The sequence below is a fragment of the Thalassophryne amazonica genome, chromosome 13, assembly GCF_902500255.1.
Source record: "Thalassophryne amazonica chromosome 13, fThaAma1.1, whole genome shotgun sequence".
Lineage (NCBI taxonomy): Eukaryota > Metazoa > Chordata > Actinopteri > Batrachoidiformes > Batrachoididae > Thalassophryne > Thalassophryne amazonica.
The window spans coordinates 42,855,043-42,877,166 of NC_047115.1; the positions used below are offsets into that span (position 1 = coordinate 42,855,043).

At 41.1% G+C, this 22,124-nt stretch overlaps 2 protein-coding genes across 2 annotated transcripts; one reads left to right on the forward strand and one right to left on the reverse strand.

Annotated features, from left to right (window-relative positions):
* Window positions 1-798: 798 nt before the first annotated feature.
* On the forward strand, window positions 799-15,179 carry LOC117523711 (peroxisomal N(1)-acetyl-spermine/spermidine oxidase-like; the record flags this gene model as incomplete). Its single annotated transcript, XM_034185306.1, has 7 exons — window positions 799-806; window positions 11,124-11,305; window positions 11,487-11,656; window positions 14,145-14,230; window positions 14,328-14,440; window positions 14,530-14,684; window positions 14,802-15,179. Coding segments are annotated over 7 exons (867 nt in total), but the record flags the coding sequence as incomplete, so codon positions are not given.
* LOC117523784 (peroxisomal N(1)-acetyl-spermine/spermidine oxidase-like) lies at window positions 817-7,408 on the reverse strand. The gene is made up of 7 exons (XM_034185398.1): window positions 7,396-7,408; window positions 7,071-7,280; window positions 6,725-6,894; window positions 1,843-1,928; window positions 1,636-1,748; window positions 1,307-1,461; window positions 817-1,187 (listed from the first exon to the last, which is right to left on the reverse strand). Exons 1-7 carry the CDS (start codon window positions 7,406-7,408, stop codon window positions 1,035-1,037), a joined length of 900 nt encoding a protein of 299 aa, XP_034041289.1. The 3' UTR covers window positions 817-1,034.
* Window positions 15,180-22,124: the final 6,945 nt, after the last annotated feature.

The window sequence follows — 22,124 nt, forward strand, 5'->3', positions numbered from 1 at the left end:
AACTCCGTGTTTCTCAGCGACAGCCCAGTAACCTGGCTGATCTAGAGAAGATCTGTGTGGAGGAATGGGCCAAAATCCCTGCTGCAGTGTGTGCAAACCTGGTGAAAAACTACTGGGAACGTTTGACCTCTGTAATTGCAAACAAAGGCTACTGTACCAAATATTAACATTGATTTTCACAGGTGTTCAAATACTTATTTGCAGCAGTAAAATACAAATAAATTATTTAAAAAATCATACATTGTGATTTCCAGATATTTTTTAGATTATGTCTCTCACAGTGGACATGCACCTAAGATGAAAATTTCAGACCCCTCCATGATTTCTAAGTGGGAGAACTTGCAAAATTGCAGGGTGCTCAAATACTTATTTTCCTCACTGTACCTGGATGACATTTGGATGATTGAGTTCCACACAGCTGGCATGGCTCAGCGTAAGGTTGGCTGGCACACTCCTGACCGATCGGCGAGCTGCTGATGGAATGCCCCTGTGGCCAAGAAGTCCAGTGTGGTCAGCGCCTGTGTGGATACAGACCACCTGCCGGCTTCTCGCCGTATTCTGCTCTGGGCTGCCACAGTTCTGCGTGCAACTCCAGTAACAGTGGCATTAGTAATCAAAATCGGCTTGTGTGCCAATTATCGTCATTTGCAAGAAAATCCTCACATTCCCTGAATACATAGTCATGTCGGATTGCACCATTTGCAAGCTCCTCTAATGCAGCCACTGTTAGTGCCATTTGGCGCATCACTTTGCGCATGATTTTATATCCACCCATATAATTGCAAACGTGGGTGCACATTTCCACGGTCATATCACTTTTGATACATCTGAACCGTAAGAATTGTTTTGTTGAAAATTCTGAGAAGCAGCAGACTTCCACCAAGAGTCACCAAAACAACCCTGCCATCTTTGCTATGACTTGAATGCTATTTCAATTAACTCATATTAAAGTTTATTAAGCTCATATTTTAAAAAGTTGGAGATTTCCGACTCTGACAACTCCTCTCAAATGATCAACATGGCATTTCTTTTTCTTAGAGCTTGGATTTGAGTGGCTCAGATGGACTAATGATGGAGTAGTGAGAGATGAGTCTTTCAGCCTCTCTCCAGCCGGAGAAAAGAGCTCCATGGACGGTGGAGTAGAAGTAGGGATGAGTACTTTCTCCAGCAAACAAGACCTGAAAGGGCTGAAACAAAACAGTTAGTTTTACAAGTAGAATGTTTTTGGGGAGAAAAAAGTGTCCTTGGTTAATTCAATGTGAGTTTGTATACAGTATATATATTAACCATGAATGTGCACAGGTACCTGAGACTGTTCTCCTGTTGTAGGCAAGGGTTCCCCAAGGTTGTTAAAGTCCTGCACTGAACAAAATTTTGCAGGATATGTGTAAGAGCCACATGTCCAGGGGTCATGAAACCACTGTGAGCACAGGACTCTCCTCGGCGTGATGACAGGGTTCCCTAAACACACACACACAGCTTGTCATGGCAAGAAACAAAGAATATTATTGTTCTAAATTAATACCTTATGGTTTCTTGTACTGCCCACCTCATTTTAGCTTGTCACTATCTCACAAATAAAAAGTGAAATTTCCCATCGATGGGATATACAGGCTTAGAAGGGGTTAAAGTCACCTGTGAATTGGCGGATGAGCTGCGTGACGGCGTGCGTGACCTCCTGCTCAGACAGCGTCTCCATGTACTCTGCCTCATGTCCAGTTATCCAGCCACAAAGAACATGGCCATACCTGGAATGTGAACCACAATAAGAACAGGTTATAGTGTGTCTGCTGCACTCTGAATTCATGAAGTAAATAAAACTTTTTTTTAGGGGTTGATGACCTTTTGGTAGGTTTGAGCACATTGAAGCCAAACATCTTCTTTATCCAGGATCTGTGTATATCTGGCACTTCATCCACCACAAGCTCCTGAGCCATGACAAGACAAATAGAATATTTTGGTGGGTGGCTTCTTTGGGTCAAATGTGCAAAACATTATGGTGGCAAATTATATTGATTTTTAATTTTCAATTAACCCATTGCCTCATTATAACTTCTGTTTGAGCCGAGGGACACAACACATCAAAAATCCAGACACATTAAATTAAACCCAGCGTGCCCACCTAGATGATTCAACACATTAAATTAGATCCAGCATGCCCAAGTAGTTGATCACGGTTGAACAGTCAACCGCGGACTGAGTTCCAGTCGACTGGATGCACAGGGTTGAAAGGTTGCAAGATGATACGGCAGAGATCGAGGAGATGCTACAATGGCAGGAGCTAAAAACACTGAAAACGTATTTCCATTCAGAATGGGAGGAAGATTATTTTTGTTGTTGTTGTGTTAATCCATCTGTCTTATCTGCAATGTAATTGTGGCTTTACCGAAGAAAGGGAATTTAGAGCAGCATTTTAAGAGCTACGATGCAAACTTCCCAGCTAAATTACCTCTGCACGCCAGAAAAGTCCAAGAATTGAAAAGCTGGCTAGCAGCACAATGGTTCATCAATATAGAAGATGTGATGGATGTGGCTAACAAGATTGTGTGTTCTGTTCGGGCCAGGAGTCTGCAGACGTGATTATTCTGTGCCCAGCTGGAAGCGACAGATGTAGAACACACAGATCTGATGCTGCACACAAACATTAGGTGGCTCAGCACAGGTAAATTTCTGGAACAGTTTTCTGATTTGTTGCCCGAAATTAAAGAATTTCTGAAATGTTCAAACCATGCTGGATATGCACAGCTTGAAGACAGTCAGTGACTCTTGGATTTAGCCTTTCTTATCGATCTGACTAACAAGCTCAATAACTTGAACCTAGCGTTGTAGGGTAAGGACAAACACATTATCAAGAGATCAGGTATGTGAACACATTTAAAAACAAGTTACACCTGCTATCAAGTAGGTTGCAACAGTCTGACCTGCAGAACTTTCCACACATGGACACAGAACTTAAGCTTTGGGGCAAAGACTGTGCGGAGCTTGAAAGTGGATGTTATGATGATCAAGTGCAGAGCATGTTTTCAAAATCTGATAGGCACTTTACTGACTTTGCATCCTTTGAACCTGTTGTCAGTTTTCTCTGTTTTCCATTTGGGCAAAATATGTGGATTGTATGACATTCAAAGTGGCATCATTCTTCAACCTGGATAGCTGTGCGAATGAGAAGGAGATCCTCACATTGAAAAATGACACTGAGCTCAAATCCAGAGCAACACCTGACGTGAATGTCCAATTCTGGACTCTAATGCAGAAAGAGAAGTACCCCAACCTCAAACTGCAGAGAATTTGACTACACTTTTGGATCAACATATTTTTGTGAGTGTGCCTCACAAATGAAAATCATGAAGTCAAAATACAGATCCACCATGACTGATGACCACCTTGCAGACTGCTTACAGCTGGCACTCAGCTCTGACTGTCCGGACTATGACAGACCAGCTTCCTCCTCTCAGTGCCAGAAATCCCACTAAGGTAAGGAACAACTATTCCAACTTCAATTAGGCATTGTATTATTTGGGTTGTTTGTTGTTGTGGGCCAGTCCTAGGCCAATTTGTGCTTATTCTTTGCATTGCGCACATTTACTTCAATAATGTATTACCTATATTATAATAGCCAAGTGGCCTCTGTGTACATGCATGTGTATGGCTTTGATGATGGCAAAACCGGGGAGAATTGGCATTTACCGTTTGGTATGCTGAAGTATTTTTGGTCAAGGATGAACACTGCAAAAACGGAAAGTTGAAAGGACAATATTTTGGTGAAATTAACAATTTTAGCTCATTTCACTCATGGTACCAACATGACACTTAAGTCACTCATGTAATGGCAACATGACACTTAACTAAACTGACTAAGCCAGTTGAACTACAAAACACAATAAATCATAACACTAACAATCCTGTTAAACTAACATGAAGCACAGTAACAACATTTAAAACCCCAGAGCCCCAGACTTCCATGGTACATTGCATCACAATGTCCATTGTTTACTGGTTAGCTAAAATTACTAATTTCTCCAAAATATTTGTCGTATCAACTTTCCGAACCCCACGTTGTTCCTCTTCAATCAGAGGTTCGACTATCGGCCAAACCCTCCTTTCCAGCACCCTGAAGTAGACTTTACCAGGGAGGCTGAGTAGTGTGATGCACAACTACACACATGTAGTTGGCACACACTCTCTGGTCCCCCTTTTTAAATATGGGGACCACCACCCCAGTTTGCCCCTCCTTAGGCACTGTCCCAGACCTCAACGCAATGTTGAAGAGACGTCTCATCCAAGACAATCCCTCCACACCCACAGCCTTCAGCATTTCTGGACGGATCTCATCAACCCCCGGGGCCATTACATACATGGGTACCAGTAGATTCAGTAGATTCTCACAAATCCAACAAGACCAAGCATTCATGATATGCACACTCTTAAGGCTATGAAATTGGGCTATTAGCAAAAAAAAAGTAGAAAAGGGGGTGTTCACAATACGTAATAGTAGTATCTGCTGTTGATGCTACAAACTCAAAACTATTATGTTCAAACTGTTTTTTTAGCAATCCTGTGAATCACTAAACTATTATTCAGTTGTATAACCGCAGTTTTTCATGATTTCTTCACATCTGCGAGGCATTAATTTTGTTGGTTTGGAACCAAGATTTTGCTCGTTTACTATTGTGCTTGGGGTCATTGTCTTGTTGAAACACCCATTTCAAGGGCATGTCCTCTTCAACATAAGGCAACATGACCTCTTCAAGTATTTTGACATATCCAAACTGATCCATGATACCTGGTATGCGATATATAGGCCCAACACCATAGTAGGAGAAACATGCCCATATCATGATGCTTGCACCACCATGCTTCACTGTCTTCACTGTGAACTGTGGCTTGACTTCAGAGTTTGGGGGTCATCTCACAAACTGTCTGCGGCCCTTGGACCCAAAAAGAACAGTTTTACGCTCTACGGTCCACAAAATATTCCTCCATTTCTCTTTAGGCCAGTTGATGTGTTCTTTGGCAAATTGTAACCTCTTCTGCACGTCTTTTATTTAACAGAGGGACTTTGTAGGGGATTCTTGCAAATAAATTAGCTTCACACAGGCATCTTCTAACTGTCACAGCACTTACAGGTAACTCCAGACTGTCTTTGATCATCCTGGAGCTGATCAATGGGTGAGGCTTTGCCATTCTGGTTATTCTTCTATACATTTTGAAGGTTGTTTTCCGTTTTCTTCCACGCATCTGTTTTTTTTTGTGTCCATTTTAAAGCATTGGAGATCATTGTAGATGAACAGCCTATAATTCTTTGCACCTGCATATAAACTTTTTAATCAAACTACGCTGTTCTGAACAATGTCTTGAACGCAGCGCCGCCATTCGGCATAAGCAGACTACGCAGCCTGTGTGGGGCACCAACCATGTTGCACTAGTTTGCAGGGCCTCCAATTGACTGAAAAATGTGTTGAAATTATTACATTATTACATTTCAAAATCAATATGAATTATTTATGAATAGGCCCATCGTTTTTGTCTTTAAACATTGTGTAGGCCCATACCCCATTACTTAATTAGGGCAAATTAACAGTTTTTTTTTGCCTAATATAAAGCCCCCATCCACCCCCGCCCCAATTCCCTGAAATGATACAGCCCTGTCTGCGTCTTTCTCTGTTCGCTGTGCCGCCTAACCAGGGTTGCCAGATGTGATGATTTCCAGTCCAATAAATGAGAGAGTAGAGTGCACTGTAGAGCGCTCCATTCCCCCTTAGGATAAGGAAAGGGTGACACCTGCTGGTAAATTTTAGCATTTGTTGTGGTTGTGTATGGTTTCACAATGCCACCACTGTTTTTCTTGATGTGTAGTATTGAGCATTTTAATATTTAGGTATTTTTCTATGTGTCCATAATTTAATATAATATAATGGTTTCATGTAGTTTTCCTATCATTATGGAATACACCGGATACTAGATAACATAATATAATGAAGTGTTTTACAGTTAAACAGAAAACCTAAACTGATGCATATTTTATGCACTTGTTGTCCTATTATGAACAATGGTACAACATGGTATTTTGTTAAACAAAATTGTCAAAAAATCTTAATGTTTTGGTATTTTTGTTTAGCATTACTAATGATATATATTTTTTATTTAAAACATTAAATAGTAACGGTTTGAGTAGAACTTGTGTGTGTGTGTGGGGGGGGGGCCTCCCTGACCAGTTATGCTTAGGGCCTCCAAAACCTTAGCGGCGGCCCTGCTTGAACATTCCATTTTCCTCAGGCTTACAAAGAGAAAGCATGTTCAACAGGTGCTGGCTTCATCCTTAAATAGGGGACATCTGATTCACACCTGTTTGTTCCGCAAAACTGACGAACTCACTGACTGAATGCCACACACTATTATTGTGAACACCCCCTTTTCTACTTTTTTTTTACTAATAGCCCGATTTCATAGCCTTAAGAGTGTGCATATCATGAACGCTTGGTCTTGTTGGATTTGTGAGAATCTACTGAATCTACTGGTACCTTGTTTCCCATGTAACAATAAGAAATATACTCAAAACTTGGATTAATCTTTTTAGTCACATAGCACTACTATTATTCTGAACACTACTGTATGTCAACAAAGATGAAGCGCAGAATGTTTGTTTAAGATGTAAATGTGTTCAGTCAGTTCTTTATCTTTAAATATCTTTACCACACACAAAATACTTTTGTTCATTTCTCACCTCATCTTCCCACACCAGGTATATCACTTCACAGTCAGGATCCCACCACGGCGAATCAAACTCCACAAAAATTTTGTTGCTTGTTCCAAAGCCGAGTCTCTGCACAGAGTGCAGCTTGTGCAAAGGGAGTGGAGGCCTGAAGAGGGTTGAATGGTGCCTCTTTAGGTATCCTGATAAAACACACATTAGAGTAAGTTAATGGTGGTTTAAATTAATGTTTTTTTTTTTCAAGACAAACTAACTTGTTATTAAAGCGGCAGTCCACCAGTATTTCTGAGTGTTATAAACTGTAAATGTCTGAGCCTGGGTGGTATTCTGTTATATTTTAACTGAAATATGAGTCTACCTAGAGGCACTGTGACAATAACATGATCAGCAGCAATTCTCTCTCCATCATCACATTCAATCACCACAGGACTTTGTCTCTTCTCTGTGTTATTCCAGTGGACACAGTGGACGGGTCGTCTGTAGGTCACTATATCACCTGGCAGCTCTGACATCAAGTTGTCGATTAGGCTTTCATAACCGCTGTAACAACAACAAAAATAATACTTCACTGAAAATGATATGGAATGGGAATGATATTTTTGTCTGTGTAGATGTAGAAAAATTTCAATACACACAAGCTAATAATTTTAGATGATGTTTAATCATCATATTCTTTTTCTGACTGATGTTAAACATGACTGGGATTACTTTAAAACTACTGTATATTCCTGCACATTTTATAATTGGGTGATTCTTAGACTACGGGCACTTATTATGTCCTTTGATCATATTTTATGAAAAACAGAAAAAAGGGGACATTTCACACTTTTATAGTTATCTTTACAATGAAAGTGTGTTAAGAAATTTGTTCTAGTAGTCTATGATGACTTTTTCACCTTTTTTCAGCATCATTATATGCAAATATTGCCGTTTTGTGCTTGTCCCACACCCAGACTTTTGATCTTCAATGATAAAAATGAATGGTAAAGAACATTTTTTCTAATGTTTTAAAATATCTCTGAATAATATCAGTAAAATAATCAAAACATAATTGGGGTATTCAATGTCATACAACTGTTGTGATTTTTTTTAAACAAAATGTAGTTGTCCCACACTATTGCCGTAATTTCCACCACAACACTAATGTCCCTTTAAACAGTTTGTATGAAAGATTGTTTGGGTAGTTTCTATGGAGATAAACAGTGACATCAGAGCACATGTATATAGCGCCAAATCACAACAAACAGTTGCCCCAAGGCGCTTTATATTGTAAGGCAATGGTGTGGTGGAAATTACATTTACAAGGCCAATAGTGCCCGTAGTTAAAGAATCACCCAATTACGTGCCAAAAAAGTACTCCACAATCACAACCAACTACCACAATTAAGTAAAAACACAGTTTCATATGGTGGTGCAGCCTGGAATGGTGAAACAAATGGAAAAGGAGGAAGAGAATTTAAAAGGGAAGTTAAACATTTTCCATTCTGGTTTCTCATCTTATACTGTGAGGTTGTTCTTTTCATTGAGACAAAAACACATCCGATTAGCCCATGACTGTGCATTCTGAATCAATACAGTACAGATTAAACATTTTTGTCTGAAGTGAAAAGAAGAACTTCTAGAAATAGAGGCCAGGTTGAAAAATGTCAAACATTCTCTTTAAGGTAGCGTTGATCAGAATATTAAGATTCCAGTTTAGAGTGACAATGAAACTCAGGTTATGAAATAGGCACTTTTATGGTGTGTGAGGTACTACAGACCAGCACAAAGGTGAGAGAGACTTTGATGGTATATGCTCATGTGAAATGGGAGAAAAACTGTGTGGCAGAGAAACAGAAGGAGGGAAAGGCCAAAAAGGACATATAGTAAAACTTACCTAAACCAAAACCCCAATGCTTTTGTATGGTTTTCCATGTAATAAACATTGTATATAACAGATGTTGTATCACGGATTTTCGCTCACATTGAACAAAACATCCCGTCGGATCACAATGCATTTCCATTAAAAACCCCTCACATATACTGGACAGAGCATTCTGGACGTGCCCAGTAAAAGAGGTATGAAATGAAGTTCAGCACTGACACTCAATGAGTCGAGGAAAGTGGGTACTGTATTTCCGTGATGAAAAGGCTGACTCTATTTTTCAAACCGTGCTCACACCCGGCACTTAAATGAGGCAGGGCGTAATTCAAGGCCGGTGATTATGAACAAAATGCTGCGTGTTACCTGCACTGTAATATGGTGTTAAGTTTCACACACATCCCTGGGTGTGGTGAACCAAAGAGCTTTAGATCACAGCACTCTGAAATTCATTAATTCATTTTCTACACCCACTTACTCCAATTAAGGGTCATGGAGGCTGGAGCCTATTCCAGAGGTCATTGGGCAAGAGGTGGGGTAGACCCTGGTTAGGCCGTCAGTCCATCGCAGTTATAACAAAAATTGGTTGCATTATGCCTGGTTCACACGACAAGATAATTACGCCGATTTCTGACCCAATCTTCCCCTTCCGACAATCTTAAGGAAGCCCCGACTATCTTGATGGCTCTAAAGATAATCTAATATGATATTCCTGCTGTGTGTTGTGTGTTAAGAGTACTCTAGTCTGCTCAGAAGAACGTTGGAGCCGCTCGGACCTCAAATTGTGAATATTCAACATGTTGGATTGTCTTGGCCCGATATCCCAGCATTTCTTCTTCTTCTTTAATATTTATTTCATTCATTTAAAAGAAAAACAGAAAAGCAAAAAACAAAAGCACCACAATACCAGAATGAAAAGGAGCAGAAAGAAGAACAAGTCTTATGATTCTGCCCCTTTTAACAATACAATCTTTCAATATACAGCATCATAGTCAACATTATTAACAGATTGCATTTCTTTAACTTGTCACATACCACTGACCCATTTCATAATTATGACCATTAATTAATAGATTACATCACTGACAGGTTACATTTAAACTTAAGACACTCCAAACATTATTAACAATTACTTTTTTTTTTTTTTTTTTTTTTTGTTTGCGTTTGGGAGTTTTTCTTTTCTTCCCGGGGTTAGATGGGACGGTCCCCTGGGGAGGTTTTGGGTGGGTTTTGTGTTTTTTCTTGTGTGTTGGATTGTACTGGCGACTGTTTTGGGGTTTTTGTTGATGCCAGCCGGCCTTCCAGCTGCAGTGCCCTGTCCTGCTGTCTGTGGTGGACCTTAGGAGCGTGGTGCTGTCTGCTTCCTGACGAGGACCCCGGAGGGAGGTGCTGTTCTCCCTGGTCTGTTCGGTCGCCGGAGGCTTCCCGTTAAAGGGGGGGTACTGTGTGTGTTGGGGTGTGGCTGGACATTTTGGTGTTCTTTTCTTTTCTTTGCTCTCCAGGTGACATGAAAACTGATTTGTCTGGGGAGAAGGTGCTGGCTGAAGAGTCCTTCACCCTCATCAACATCATGTGCAGCACCTGTGAATGGTGCTCACGTGCAGCCTTAAAGACTTTCAGCTGAAGCAGATAATTGGATGGCGTTCTGCATTTAAGTCATGTGTGATTCAAGCAGAACTGCCGGGAACCCGACCTTGCGATGTTCGTTTGTGAGACGCTGAGGACCGCACCTGGGTTTGACACAGCCCGTGAAGCAGGAAGGGTGAGGGACACATGCTGTCAGCACACATCAGAGGTGATTAAGTGTTTGACTAATTGTTGATAGTAACTTGGTATTTTGTTACACAGTATACTTGAATTGTGATGAGAATTGTGCAGCTTGCTTCTCACTGCTGTGGCGTGCGGACAAGTGATCCTCCACCTGTTGTGAGAAGCTGCTCATTTGCATAAAGCTTAAATACAGACCTGAATGTGTTGCTGATAGTGTGTGTCTTTTGAAGGATATTAGTTGTAACTGCCGACTTACCTCACCTCTTCTATGCTTCGCAGAGAGTCGGTTTGTCGTGTCCACCTGGGGGGTGTTTGGCGGTGGTAGTGGGTCCAGGAGCACCGGGCTTCGATCCTTTTGGGCGCTGGAGAGCGTGCCAGCGTTCACTCCACCAGAAGGACGCTATTTTGGTTTTTACACTTTGTTGTGCACCAGCGGGTGAAATAAATTGTTTTTGTTATTGGAACCACTTTCTGGTTATTTTTAGCGCTGGGTTCCGTCTGACGCAGGTCCGCTCCTCAACCCGCGTCGACACATAACAATAAAGTATTTTAAAAGTAGTCCTAGTCCTGTTTAACATCAGTCGAAAAAGAATATTGATGATTAAACATTATACAAATACATTTTAATGTAAAATTATTAGTTTGTGTTATTGAAAGGTTTTCTACACAGACAAAAAGGTCACTCCCACCAGATTATTTTCTATTACTAAATCAGTATAATTTAAACAGTATGTCATTTTCAGTGAAGTATTATTTGTTTTGTTTTGTTTTTTGTTACAGCGGTTATGAAAGCCTAATCGACAACTTGATGTCAGAGCTGCCAGGTGATATAGTGACCTACAGACGACCCGTCCACTGTGTCCACTGGAATAATACACAGAAGAGACAAAGTCCTGTGGTGATTGAATGTGATGATGGAGAGAGAATTGCTGCTGATCATGTTATTGTCACAGTGCCTCTAGGTAGACTCATATTTCGGTTAAAATATAACAGAATACCACCCAGGCTCAGACATTTACAGTTTATAACATTATAATATATAAAATACTGGTGGACTGCAGCTTTAATAACAAGTTAGTTTGTCTTGAAAAAAAAACATTAATTTAAACCACCATTAACTTACTCTAATGTGTGTTTTATCAGGATACCTAAAGAGGCACCATTCAACCCTCTTCAGGCCTCCACTCCCTCTGCACAAGCTGCACTCTGTGCAGAGACTCGGCTTTGGAACGAACAACAAAATGTTTTTGGAGTTTGATTCGCCGTGGTGGGATCCTGACTGTGAAGTGATATACCTGGTGTGGGAAGATGAGGTGAGAAATGAACAAAAGTATTTTGTGTGTGGTAAAGATATTTAAAGATAAAGAACTGACTGAACACATTTACATCTGAAACAAACGTTCTGAGCTTCATCTTTGTTGACATACGAGGTCTATTAGAAAAGAAACCGACCTTTTTATTTTTTTTCAAAACTATATGGATTTGAATCACGTGCAATTACATCAGACAAGCTTGAACCCTCGTGCGCATGCATGAGTTTTTTCACGCCTGTCAGTTGCGTCATTCGCCTGTGGGCAGGCTTTGAGTGAGCACTGGTCCACCCCTGCCGTCGGAATTCCTTTGTCTGAGAACTTCCTGAGAGACTGGCGCTTTGCTTGATCAAAATTTTTTCAGAAACTGTAAGGCACATCCAAGTGGACACCATTCGAGAAATTCAGACGGTTTTCAGTGAAAATTTTAAGGGCTGATGAGAGATTATGGAGTGTTACTGTCGCTTTAAGGACTGCCCACGGAGCCGGACGGCGCACCGCGCCCCGAGCCGCCGTCGTCAGCCTGAAAATTTTTCAAGCTGAAAAATTCCAAATTTAAGCCTCTGTTGACCCATGACGTCGTGAGAGAGCAGAGAAGTTTCAGAAGAGGTCGGGATCAGCAGTTTATCCGGACATTCCACTGGTAAAGGAGATTTTGTAATTAAAGACGTGCGGACGGATTCGTGCGTCGGCACCCAGCCGCTCATGGCGCGGCGCCACAGCAAAACACCTCCGTTGGAAGTCTCACAGGACAAGTTTGAACATGCCCAGCTGTTAAACAATTTCTCGGATACTCCCTCGACTGAAAGCCATCGAAAACCGCCTGAATCTTACGAATGGTTATCAATGGTTATCGCCCACAGGCGAATGACGCAACCGACAGGCGTGAAAAAACTCACGCATGCGCACGAGGGTTCAAGCTTGTCTGATGTAATCGCACGTGATTCAAATCCATACAGTTTTTGAAAAAATAAAAGGTCGGTTTCTTTCTAATAGACCTCGTATCACTCATATTTTATGTAATGTAGTTCTGAAACAGTCCATTAATTGTCACCATAAAATAATTCTCTATTTTGATCAAATTACTTGATAAAAAAAAATCAAGTTTGACTTGTTGCACTTTTTCAGATATCTATATTATAACAGCCAAGTGGCCTCTGTGTGTATGGCTTTGATCACGCAGAAACCGAGGAGAGCTGACATTTGCCTTTTGGTATGCTGATGAATTTTGGGTCAAGGATGAACACTGTGAAAACGGAAAGTTGAAAGGACAAATGTTTTTTAAGAACTTAGCAAATTTACCTAACTAGTAAACAATGGATGTTGTGCTCCAATGCACCGTGGGAGTTCAGGGATTTGAAGTTTTAAATGTTATTATTGTGGATCATGTTAGCATAGAAGTAGAGAGATGGACGGCCAACTTCTGATCTCGTAGGCTGATGATGTGCCACGTATGCGCGAGAGGACTTGGGGTTTTTTGCTCTGCAGCCAGCACTTCGTACACAGGTTTTATAAACTCCAATATTCTCCTGGGAATCGACAGTATCAAACAACACAAAATAAGGTTAAAGGTTTTGATCAATTAATCTGAATAATTCATTGAGCCTTACATTTTGCAGCTGCCCCAATTATCACTCACAAAGTCACTCTGCTCTCAAAATGAAAATGCATAGTCAATGCCGCACTGTCATTGCTGCAAAGGTTTATAAACAACCGGTTAGGTTGAAACATCAAGATATAACCCACATATGCCACACGTCGGGAATTATTCAGCTGAAATATATCTTATAGAAAATCTAGATCTTGTAGTCGATTAGCAACAAGGCAAGTTTTAAAAGACAGTTAAAGTCAGTTTTATTCAGTCAGCTAACACCACCCTTTTATTTGCTTTTATTTATTTTCTTATGTGATTTCTGGTCCAAAAGACTATCCTCTAGTCCATTATTTTCTTGTCTGAAACTTGGTGCTAAATTTGTTGTCATCTACACTTCTGTAGGGATACAGTTGCTATTTATTTTAATTTATTAAGATCTTATTGTTCGCTGTTCAATTTGTACTTATTTTATTTTATGGTATCCCAGTGTAAAGCAATTACAGTGGGCCCTCGTTTATCGTGGGAGTTACGTTCTAAAAATAACCCGCGATAGGTGAAATCTGTGAAGTAGTCACCGTTATTTTTTTACAATTATTATAGATGTTTTAAGGCTGTAAAACCCCTCACCACTGTATTTACATAGTATATATAAAACTGGAACTCAGCACCGATCGACTGTTAGACCTCAATCAAGTAGTTGGGCACACTGGGTCTAATTTAATGTGTTTGGATTTTGGACAGCAAATGTGTTGTGTCTTTAAACTCAAATAAGAGTTATAATTAGTAAACAGGTTTATTGAAAATTAAAAATTACTCTAATTTGCCACCATAATGTTTTGCACATTTGACCCAAAGAAGCCACTCCCACCAAATATTGTTTGTCTTGTCGTGGCTCAGGAGCTCATGGTGGACCAAGTACCAGATATACACAGATCCTGGATAAAGAAGATGTTTGGCTTCACTGTGCTCAAACCTACCAAAAGGTCATCAACTCCTAAAAAATAAAACAGCTTGATTTACTTCATGAATTCAGAGTGCAGCAGACACTATAACCTGTTCTTATTGTGGTTCACATTCCAGGTATGGCCATGTTCTGTGTGGCTGGATAGCTGGACATGAGGCAGAGTACATGGAGACGCTGTCTGAGCAGGAGGTCACGCACGCTGTCACGCAGCTCATCCGCCAATTCACAGGTGACTTTAAACAAGAAACCTTAAGGTGGTAATTTAGAACAATAATATTCTTTGTTTCTTGCCATGACAAGCTGTGTGTGTGTGTTTAGGGAACCCTGTCATCACGCCGAGGAGAGTCCTGTGCTCACAGTGGTTTCATGACCCCTGGACATGTGGCTCTTACACATATCCTGCAAAATTTTGTTCAGTGCAGGACTTTAACAACCTTGGGGAACCCTTGCCTACAACAGGAGAACAGTCTCAGGTACCTGTGCACATTCATGGTTAATATATACTGTATACAAACTCACATTGAATTAACCAAGGACACTTTTTTCTCCCCAAAAACATTCTACTTGTAAAACTAGCTGTTTTGTTTCAGCCCTTTCAGGTCTTGTTTGCTGGAGAAAGTACTCATCCCTACTTCTACTCCACCGTCCATGGAGCTCTTCTCTCCGGCTGGAGAGAGGCTGAAAGACTCATCTCTCACTACTCCATCATTAGTCCATCTGAGCCACTCAGTTCCAAGCTCTAAGAAAAAGAAATGCCATGTTGATCATTTGAGAGGAGTTGTCAGATTCGGAAATCTACAACTTTTTAAAACCTTTAATATGAGTTCACTGAAACAGCATTCAAGTCATAGCAAAGATGGCAGGATTGTTTTGGTGACTCTTTGTGAAAGTCTGCTGCTTCTCATAATTTTCAAAAAAATTCTAACGGCTGCTCCAGTTAGAATTTGCCAGAGCAGGGGCCTCATGTAGAACTTCTCCTTCTGCCTGGTGGCTCCATCCTCATCCTTCTTCCCTGCATTGCCCCTCTGCACATGTACCAACCATTTCAATCCCTCCTCTCTTATTTGTCTCCAAACCTTCCTACGTGTCCAGGAGCCTCATGTACAAAGACTTGTGTGGCGTATGACTTGTGTGGCGTATGACAAACCCCGAAACTGGCTTAAGCACAAAAATAGTCAGATGTATTAAAGCGTGCGTATGCATGGAACCACATGCAAATGCACCATGCTCCTCCCTTCCCACTTCCCTATTTAAATATGCAAATCCATGTAAATAGGCCCTGGAGCTGGGAATCCCCATTCCGTCAGATCAGTCAACATGATCACAGAAAAGAAATTATACCGAGGGTGTGGTACAGATGATGTGCAGACACGCAGGGATTTATTTGGTACCCTGTCAAATAAATATGAAACTGTAAAGAGACAGTGGGAGCATGTGTGTGAGGCCGCAACACTGTGGCCTCAGTGCAGCACACAAACACTGAAGTCAAAAATGTGAGGGTGCCACGGTCAACAGTGTGTGTCATTCACTACTTTACACATGCGTTTATTTACAATTACTGAACACAGGGGGCCTGTTAAGAAGCTCCAGTTTCATGATCAAGAAACAAAAATTATAATAAAATACATATGAATGCGCACATGCCCAAATATACCCGCGCTGGTTTTTCATTCAGAACAATTACAGGAAAAAAACTATTTACTGCTTGCACACGTGCTAGGTTATGGTTAGGGGAAGGGGTTAGGGTAAGACTAAAAAACCGCATCACGGAAATGTCATCACGGAAAGGTGCTTAAACCAGCTCTCACTGAAAATTGCGCTTTAATGTTAGAATGTGATGTACCTGGATGACATTAAGATGATTATGTTCCATACAGCTGGCATGGCTCAGCTCAAGGTTGACTGGCACACTCCTGACCGATTGGCCAACTGCCACTAGAATGCCCCTTTTGCCAGGAATCCCAGCGTGGTCAGCACCTGTGTGGGCACAGACAACCCCTGGCTTCTCGCCGTATTGCTCTCTGGGTCAGCCGCAGTTCTGCGCGCAACTCCAGTGGCACTGGCCTTGGTAATTGAAATCAGCTTATGAGCCAATTATCATGATTTGCAAGTAAATCCTTGCATTCCTTGATTACATGCTCACCTTGGATTGCACCATTTGCAAGGTCTTCTAACAACGCTAGTGCAGCCATTGTTAGTACAATTTTCTGCATCACTTTGCACATGCTTTTAAATATATATAATATATATAAGGATATATAATTGCAAATACGTGAGTGTGTTAATTGCTCATAAGTGTGTCGCCAATGTGCACATCACAATGATGACATCTTGTTTTCACACTATTAACGGTTCCCAGCATCATCTTTACGTGTTGGCAGTGGAACAGTAGCTGTAAAAACATGCGTATAGCAGCCAGGAGTTTTGTATGATGCACCACACATTTCAACGGTCTTTTCACTTTTGATACATCTGAACGTTGGCTTGGAGATGGATGTACGCCACGTTTTGTGCATACACACACTTTGTACATGAGGCCCCTGCACTGTCCCTCTGATATGCTCATTCCTAATCCTGTACATCCTCCTTAATTACACCCAAGAAAAATCTTAGCATCGTCAGCTCTGACACCTCATGCACCATCTCCTGTCTTTTTGTTAGTGCCACCTTGAAGCCAAAGAACTCAGCTGGTCTCAGTACCACCTTCTAAACTTTCTCTTTCAATCTTGCAGATACCATTGCATCCCAAATCACTCCTGCCACTCTTCTCCACCTACCATTGCATCCCAAATCACTCCTGCCACTCTTCTCCACCCACTCCACCATGCCTGCAGTCTATTCTTCACCTCTCTACCAGACACATTACTTTAAACAGTTGACCCAAAGTATTTAAAATCATCTATCTTCACCACTTCTGTTCCTTGAAACTGCACTGTTTCACCAGGCTCCCTCTCATTCACACACATGGATTCCTTCTTGCTCCGCCTGACTTTCATTCCCCTTCTCTCCAGAGTGCATCTCCACCTCTCCATGCTCATCTCAACTTGCTGTGTACTCACTACAGATCACAAAGTCATTTGCAAACATCATAGTCCAAGGAGACTCCTGTCTGAGCTCATCTGTCAACCTGTCCATCATCACTGAAATCAATGAAGGGTTGAGAACTGATCCTTGATGTAATCCCACCTTTGCTTTAAACTCATCCGTCATTCCTACCTTAGTTGTCATAGCTATCACAAACTTCTCATACATATTTTGGACCACTCTCACATACTTCTCTGCCACTTCCAGTGTTTTCATATAGTACCATAACTCTTCTCTGGGCACCAGATCATCAGCTTTCTCCAAGTCCACAAAGAAATAAATGAACTCCTTCTAGCCTTCTCTTTACTTGTCCACATCACTCTCAAAGCAAACAGTGCTACTGTAGTGCTCTTTGTCAACAAGAAACCATGCTGCTGCCTGCATATTTTGCAAAAGGTGTGTAAAATTACAGGCCAGTGAGGTGTGGTAGATAATATGGTTTATTGGTAGGACTGTTTTTTGTCCCCCCAAACTTCTGCAAAATGAACATAATGGTGACTGTAAACACATCAGATTTTCTCTTATGTTTGGTTTATAACTAAGTTAGAATGCTGATCCATAATGCACATAAATGATTTGCAGTAATTTTGTATTTTAAGCTGCAATGGAATTCAGTTTTGCTGTACGCTTGTAATTATAATTTATTGATTTTCTAAAATTAAATACCATGTGACCCACATTTGTTTCTGAATGATATATTTTTAATAAGCAAGTGAGGTGGTATTTAAATTGAAATTTAAAATTACAGTAGCCGCAGTGGGTGATCTCCTTTTGTCTGCAGCAAATGCAAAGAGAAAACCATTCATGAATTGGACTGTTCACCAACTTGAGAAGGCACCAATGAACACGTTACACCATCATCTCCCAAAGTGAAGACGTCAAAGATAACATTTGCTTTTGTTTATTACGTCAATGAAACACTTGTGTTGACAAATGATTGACATACAGACAGGGATAATTTAACTGTGGTGAAAAGTCAGAACAGGACATCCTGTTAATTATAGCAAAACATGTTTTTTAGAATAAAGGGAAACTTGGAGTCGCTGAGTGAGGCGAGATCTGCTCTCTTGCTTGAGATTTGAGTTATTACAGGATTGTGTTCCTGTTTTTAAGCTGATACTGTGGCAATGTTTTGGGTTCTTACAAAGTATTCTTTTACAGGCTGTAGGCTACTTTTCATACACATAAATTAAGACTGGGTGACCAGCGACTCTTGGTATATAGCAGGACATCCACAGAAACAGGCAGGCTGCAGTGCATTAGGTGTCGTTTTTGTTAGTCAGCCCACAGACGGTGTCCTTTTAGTTTTGTTGACACTTGCAATATTAAGATGTGAACAACTGTGTAGCAAAATCCACTAGAACCACCACTGGAAATTCAACTGTGTCAGAAGTTACTGCAGCTTTTCTAGTTTTTATTTACTTTTTTCTCAACATTATAATAAATAAAACAGGTTCTTTGAAAAAGCTGACACAAGAACTGAGTATACTCAGACAAGTGTATTGAAGTCAGAAGATCCTACAGTGCATCCAGAAACTATTCACAGCTCTTCACTGTTGTTTGTTACAGCCTTACTCCAAAATGGATTACATTTTTTTCTATAAATTCCACACACAATACCCCATAATGACAATGTACTGTAGTGCTCTTTGTCAACATGAAACCATGCTGCTGCCTGCATATTTTCACCTCGTTTCCAAACAGTTTGTAAAATTACAGGCCAGTGAGGTGTGGTACATAATATGGTTTATTGTAGGACTTGTATTTGCAAACTTTTTTGTCCCCCCAGACATGTGCAAAATGAACATAGTGGTGACTGTAAGTGCATCAAAATGCTGTGCCCTTGTAATTATATTTTACTGATTTTCTAAAATTAAATGTCATGCACAATTCCGTCACCCTAACCATAACCCCCCTGGGCAAAACTGGTTGCAGCACTCTTCTCATGGCGCTCCTCTGATGAACTTAAGCCACACCCCCCTCGCTCTTACATGTCAAAATAAACGCTCATTTCACATGTCAAACCTCTCCTTTTCTCACGTCTCCAAATCTGATATTATTTTTCACAGGAAACGTTACTTAAACTGACTTTCTCGGTGCATAAATGAGGTGGCGTGCAGTGTTTACAGCTGATTCATATACACACATATATACGAGGTCTGTGATAAAAGTAACGGACCTTATTATTTTTTTCAAAAACCATATTTGAATCACGTGTGATTACATCAGACATGCTTGAACCCTCGTGGGCATGCGAGAGTTTTTTCACACCTGTCGGTTACGTCATTCGCCTGTGGGCAGTCTTTGAGTGAGGAGTGGCCCACCCTCTCGTTTTTTCATTGTTTATGAATGGCTCAGAGACTGCTGCTTTGTTTGATCAAACTTTTTTCAAAACTGTAAGGCACAACTGAGTGGACACCATTCGATAAATTCAGCTGGTTTTCGGTAAAAATTTTAACGGCTGATGAGAGAGTTTGGTCTGGTAGTGTCGCTTTAAAGACGGCCCACGGCGCCTGACGGCGATCTGCGCTTCGAGGCGGCAGCGTCTCGCCATTTCAAGTTGAAAACTTCCACATTTCAGGCTCTGTTGACCCAGTAAGTCGTCAGAGAACAGAGAACTTTCAGAAAAGTCAGCATGAGGAGTTTATTCGGACATTCCATTGTTAAAGGAGATTTTGTAATGAAAGAACGTGCGGGCAGAGTCGCATGTCGGGCCGGACCCGACCGCGGGGGATCGCAACAGGAAAAACACCTCCTTTGGAAACCTTAACGGGCAAGTTGGAACATGCCCAAGCTGTTAAACAATTTCTCAGTTACTCACTGTTGAAAGCCATCAAAAGCCGCCTGAATTTTACAAATGGTTTTCAACACGGAGGTGTTTTTCCTGTCGCGGTGCACACAGATTCGCCGAGTCGTCACGGAAACGACTCGGCGAATTTGCGCGCACGTCTTTCATTAAAAAATGTCCTTAAACAGTGGAATGTCTGCATAAAGTCCTCATGCCGGCCTCTTCTGAATCTTCTCTGTTCTCTCACGACGTCCTGGGTGAATTAAGCCTTAAATTAGAATGTTTCAGGTCGAAACAGGCCGACGACGGCGCCTGGAAGCGCTGCGCGACGTCCCGCTCCGTGGGAAGTCCTTACACCGACAGAAACACCCCATAATCTCTCATCAGCCATTAAACTTTTCACCGAAAACCAGCTTAATTTCTCCAATAGTGTCCACTCGGATATTCCTCACAGGTCCAGAAAAAATGTTGATAAAGCAACGCGCGCCGTCCGCAGCGGCTATTCAAAGAGATTCCGACGGGCGGGGTGGAGCACTCCTCACTCAAGGCCTGCCCACAGGCAAATGACGTCACACGCGTGAAAAAACTCACGCATGCGCACGAGGGTTCAAGCATGTCTGACGTAAAAACATATGAATCAAATCCATTTATTTTTTGAAAAAAATAAAAAGGACCCCTTTTTTCATCACAGACCTCGTATATATATATATATATATATATATATATATATAGAGAGAAGAGAGAGAGAGAGAGAGAGAGAGAAGAGAGAGAGAGAGTTCATTTATTCCTTCATACTTCTACCGCTTACTCCATGTAAGGGTCGCGGGGGGGCTGGAGCCTCTCCCAGCAGCCATAGAGCACGAGGGCGGGGTACACCCAGGACAGGATGCCAGTCTGTCGTGGGCCACAAAACAAACACAGTCCACACCACACACACCACCTACAGACATTTAAAGATTCCAATCCACCTACCCGCCATGTCTTGGAATGTGGGAGGAAACCGGAGCACCCGGAGGAAACCCACGCAAACACGGGGAGAACATGCAAACTCCCACACAGAAAGAGAGAGAGAGTTGAGATGAGTTTAAGTTTATTAGCTTATAATGCACCAAATCACAGCAAAAGCCGTCTCAAGGCGCCTTACATAAAACAAGTCAACATAAAATTGAATAAATAATAAAAAAAAAAATTCAAATACATAATAAAACAAGTAAAAGAATAAAACAAATAAACTATTCATAAGAAAGAGAATAAAAATAGGTTTTGAGTCTTGACTTAAAAATGTCCACGGACTCAGGCTGCCTCACGGTCGCAGGAAGACTGTTCCACAGGGTGGGTGCACGATACGAAAAGGCTCTTTACCTGCTGACTTCTTCACCCTGGGAACACAGAGAAGTCCCGCATCCTGCGACCGCAAAGCCCAGGCCGGCACGTAGAGTTCAACCAGATCAGCACTGTTTGCTTGAGTTAAATATTTATAATATTTAAAATGAGATTGCTTGTTGAATAACGTCTTCATGAATTGTTTATAAAGACCATTTTTGTATAGTTTTCAATCTACACAGGGGAAACATTTTATTGTAATTTAAACTTAAAGTATCGCTTAACCTTAATTATGTCGAGACAGAGTGTCATCTTTTTTTGAAATAAGAATATGGTCACTCAACCGCTTATCCAAGATCGGGTTGTGGAGGTTTTTTAGGCAATCCATCGGTTTCCTGCTGAGAACCATGGCCTCAGATTTAGAGGTGCTTATCCTCATCCCAGCCGCTTCACACTCAGCTGCCAACCAATCCAGTGAGTGTTGGAGGTCACCGGCCGATGAAGCCAACAGGACCACATCATCTGCAAAAAGCAGTGATGAGACCCTGAGCCCACCGACTATATATATATATATATATATATATATATATATATATATACACATATAAAAAAATATAAAACGAGGTCTGTTAGAAAAGTATCCGACCTTGTTATTTTTTTCAAAAACCATATGGATTTGAATCACGTGTGATTGCATCAGCCAAGCTTGAACCTTCGT